At 49.4% G+C, this 4,423-nt stretch overlaps 1 protein-coding gene across 1 annotated transcript; it reads right to left on the bottom strand.

Moving 5' to 3' along the window:
- Positions 1-486: 486 nt before the first annotated feature.
- On the bottom strand, positions 487-2,640 carry CARTPT (CART prepropeptide). The gene is made up of 3 exons (XM_025447337.3): positions 2,435-2,640; positions 1,924-2,007; positions 487-1,020 (listed from the first exon to the last, which is right to left on the bottom strand). Exons 1-3 carry the CDS (start codon positions 2,591-2,593, stop codon positions 913-915), a joined length of 351 nt encoding a protein of 116 aa, XP_025303122.1. The 5' UTR covers positions 2,594-2,640; the 3' UTR covers positions 487-912.
- Positions 2,641-4,423: the final 1,783 nt, after the last annotated feature.

The raw sequence follows: 4,423 nt of genomic DNA, 5'->3' as shown, positions 1-4,423 counted from the left end.
GCACCGGGAGCCCGACGTGGGATTCGATCCCCGATCTCCAGGATTGCGCCCTGGGCCAAAGGCAGGCACCAAACCGCTGCGCCACCCAGGGATCCCTCAAACTGCTTTCAAAGGGGCTATAGTTTGAAACAATTCATCTTTTATTATTCTCACTGTGAAAATTAAGGATTCTACTAGAGATTTTAATAAACGATATCACATCAGCTCAACTCCAACCATCTCCAATTAACACACACACACACACACACACACCTCCCCACTACCATCACCACCCCACACACCACTGCAATAAAAAAAAAAAAAAAAATAGAGTACACCAAAGCCTGTGTGGCAAACTCCCAATTAATGATGAAAACTCCTTGGAGCCAAGGTGCTGTTCTCCCAATAGACTGTTATTTTTAAAATATTTCTCTTTGAAAACAAAAGCATGATTAATTCTACCGTTCTTACTGAAATTACTTATGACATAGAAACAACAACACAGAATGAGCAATTATTAAAAACACTTTATTATGTATAATTTGTACATGCTGCAATTTGTGTCATTGAGGGTCATCTTCCAGGTTGTGACATCACCTACCAAGATTAACTAAGTCTAATTTTTATCCTGCCACACCACATACAAAAATACAATTTTCAAAGTGAAGTTCCCCTTCTTTACACAAAGATACGTAAGAGTTTGTCAGGTGGACGAGGAAAGAATACTTTGCACATGTATCAACACCATAAAAGGCATTATCTTTCACACAGTAACATCTAATGTGTTCTTTTATTTGTGAACAGCAGGAAAAGGGCCTCTTAACCCTCAGAGGGAAATGCAAACTTTGTTGCTACAGCTGAACCCCAGGGATGAAGGTGTGGTCCTCTCGGGGAAGTAGGGGTAGTGGGGATTTATGTAGGCGGGTGGACACCTCACAAACACTTCAAAAGGAAAGAATTGCAGGTGGTTCCTCTGGGACAGTCGCACAGCTTCCCAATCCTCGCTCCTTTTCTCACCGCACACCGTTCCCCAGCGTGGCACTGCAAATGATACAGTGTGTGGTCTCCCCAAATAAGCAAACCCAGGCTCCCAACAGGCCCACCTCCCCATCAACACAACGTCTGCCTCTTGGGTGAGATAGATGGAACCTATCACCATCACCAGAGGTTTAAGTACAGTCAGACCTGAAACACAGAGAGCTTTAACATTTCAGTGAGAGAACATAAAAAGGAAAAAAAAAAAAAGTGATTATTGAGCCCCTCCTATTTTATTCCACTCTTTATTTTTTCAGGGATATGGTACATTATTCTGGCTCTCTGAGCTGTTTATCAAAAAGACAAATAATCAACCGGACATTTTTCTAAGAAATAAACAATAGACCTGTATTTTCTCACAACCTCTGCTCCCTGCTTTCAAGTCTCCTCATACCAATGAAGGTGTGTGTGTGTGTGTGTGTCTGTGTGTGACAGAGAGAGAGAGAGAGAGAAAAAACACAAGTGTGCATGTGTGTAATTCCCCAAGGAAAGTGACAAGCCAGAAACCAATAATTTTGACCTTAAAACATAGATCAGAAAAACTGGCAGTGCTCTAGCTGGCAAGAAGAAAACTGGAGGAACAAGCACCGAGTAGATTTAAGGGCTCCTCCAATTCAGAGAATTTTTCATGAGATGAGGAAAAGCTCATCCACAAGAAATGCTCCTTTTCACACAGACCCAAGAGCTGGTTCCTGGCACCAGCTCTTGGATCTCCCGAATGGCCCTTCCGCTCTCTGTCCTTAGAGACCAAGGGGCATGGTCTGGCGGCAGAAAACACAAGGCAGCCCGCAGAACTCTGTCAACCCATTACCTGATTTACCCACATCCTAGGGCGAAGGTCATATATCAGACTCAAGCTGGCATATCTCCTCTTGGGAAAACAGGAAGAGGGTGACCCCAAACCCTTACCATGGGGACTTGGCCGTACTTCTTCTCATAGATCGGAATACTTTTAGTCTTGAGCTTCTTCAGGACTTCCTGGAGCGCTTCGATCTGCAACACATTGCCCCCCCGCCCCGGAGCCCGAAGCTGCCGCACTGGCCGCAAGCCCAGCCCAGGTGCTCACCCCCAGCCCTAGCTACGAAGCTCCCCGCACCACACTCGGCCCGGGACTCCAAGGACGGCTTGGGTGGGTGTTCACCCAACCAGCACTGCTTCCCACACTGACCGCAACTCCCTCAGCTGCTGCGGCTCCTGTTGCTCCGAGGGCCCGGGACAAGGGATTCACTATACAAACTGCCTGAAGCAGTGGGCTCCAGACGATTTCCAGATGCAAACCAGGGCTTTACTGGTTTTTTATCTGCCTGCACCCCGGCTCTGGCAACAGGGGTGGGGAGGGAAGGAGGGAGAGAGGGAGGACGGCCACAAAGGAAAGGACCAGGCGCAGACAGTCCGGGAGGGGGGTCCGGGGGATACCCACCAGCTCCTTCTCATGGGAGGCGTCGTCCACGGCGGAGTAGATGTCCAGGGCTCGGGGCTGGAGCTCAGCATCGTCCTGGGCGCGGGCACCCAGCAGAGGCAGCAGCAAGAGCAGGGCGGCACCCAGGAGGGTCAGCGGCCGGAGGCGGGGGCTCTCCATGGTGCTGAAGTCGGTGCCGCCGAGGCACCCTGCGCTCTCGCCTTTTATAGAGAGCCCGAGCCGAGGGGGGGCGGGCGCCGAAGGAAGTGGGTGTGGAGGAGGGTCCAGGTCAGCCGTCGGTAGGCAGTGCCCCGCCACCGCTTGACATCAGTGCCCGCTGGACACCGGGCGCCCGCGAACCAAGCTCTGCGCACAGAGCCAGAGCGCGGAGAACAGGGACCCGCTCCCAGGGCTGTCAGCCCCGCAGCAAGGGATGCTCCCCCAAAGGGGCCAGAGCTGAAACGGGGGGGGGGGGGCGACAGCTGAGGGATGGAGGAGGAGGAAGAGGGGGGCGGCTAGGAAATGGAAAATGCCTTCGAGCCAAGGCACAGCAGCCGAGTCGCTCCTCATTCCCGAGCAGCAGGAGCAGCAGCAGCAGCAGCAGCAAAGCAATCCACCCCGCCAGTCCTGTCACCCCAGCCCCTTAGGCGGCAGCAAGTACCGAGTGTCGCCTCTGGGCAGGCACGTTTGGTGAACGTTTTACCAGGGCACTATGTGGGGTGGGGGTGGGGAAACATAGTAAATATAACAAAGAGGAAATCATGGCCTTCCCCAGGATGAGCTCTTGATGGAACCTATGTGGTGATGAGAAAAGCAGGAAAACAGACCAACTCCAATTCGGGGGCAATGTGGCCAGCACAGAGAGCCCCATTCTGATTCCAGTCCTGGCTTCACCACTTACAAGCTGTGTGACTTTGAGCAAAATAAAGAACCTACGTGAGTGTGTGTGTCTCCTGTAAAATTGGTATTTAAATATGTGCCTCACAAGGAGGGAATGAGTTTTAAGGTGTAAAACTTCCAGCCTGTAGCACAATAAGCGCTAAGCCTCCCTGCCTCTCCTTTTTGGACTATGAGGCTGCCCAGGTAAGGGGCTGTATGCAGTATCTCAGCTTTTCCTTAGGGCAAATTCACCAGCCTTAGAAGCCCTGTTACCCACCACCCACTCCTGATATCCAAGAAGCCTGTATAGAAAGAAAGCAAAGGGAGCAAAAAATCCAAGCCCCTGATTATAGAAATATCTCTAGAGTTCAGAAGTCACTGATGGACCAGATGCTCAGTGACTTGGGAAGACTGGTTTTTAAAAGGTGGGCGTCTTTTATATTCCCCAAATGACTGGGTGACGGGCACTGAGGGGGGCACTTGATGGGAGGAGCACTGGGTATTATTCTATATGTTGGCAAATTGAACATCAATAAAAAATAAATTTATTAAAAAGAAAGAAAAAATCTAATAGTAAAAATAAAAAAATAAAAAAATAAAAAAATAAAAGGTGGGCATCCTTATGGCCTGAATGCAAACCAAAGTTCCTGTAGGAGAGGTGTTGTTTTCTCCACTTAGACCTTCTTAATTGCCTGCCCATGGTTTCCTTCACCACATTTTTTTTCAACTCCTCCTAACCCCATTCACTTTTCTCTGTCCCAATTACTACTACCTGTTCTGGACAGTTGCCCCAACCTATATCTTGCCTACCTCCAGCTCCATCCCATCTTCTCTTGCCTTCTTCTAATCCATAATTTAGGACCAACCAGAGTATTTTTACTCTTAAAATACACGGATGGGGCAGCCCGGGTGGCTCCCCGGTTTAGCATCGCCTTCAGCCCAGGGCCGGATCCTGGAGATCCAGGATCAAGTCCCACTTCAGGCTCCCTGCATGGAGTCTGCTTCTCCCTCTGCCTGTGTGTGTGTGTGTGTGTGTGTGTGTGTGTGTGTGTGTGTCTCATGAATAAATAAATAAAATCCTAAAAAATAAATTAAAAAAATACACAGATGGCTTCCCATCTTACTAAGTAC

This window comes from Canis lupus, chromosome 2 (genome assembly GCF_003254725.2).
Source record: "Canis lupus dingo isolate Sandy chromosome 2, ASM325472v2, whole genome shotgun sequence".
Lineage (NCBI taxonomy): Eukaryota > Metazoa > Chordata > Mammalia > Carnivora > Canidae > Canis > Canis lupus.
The sequence above is the reverse complement of the archived record's forward strand: the minus strand, read 5'-3'. Positions and strand labels throughout refer to the sequence as shown.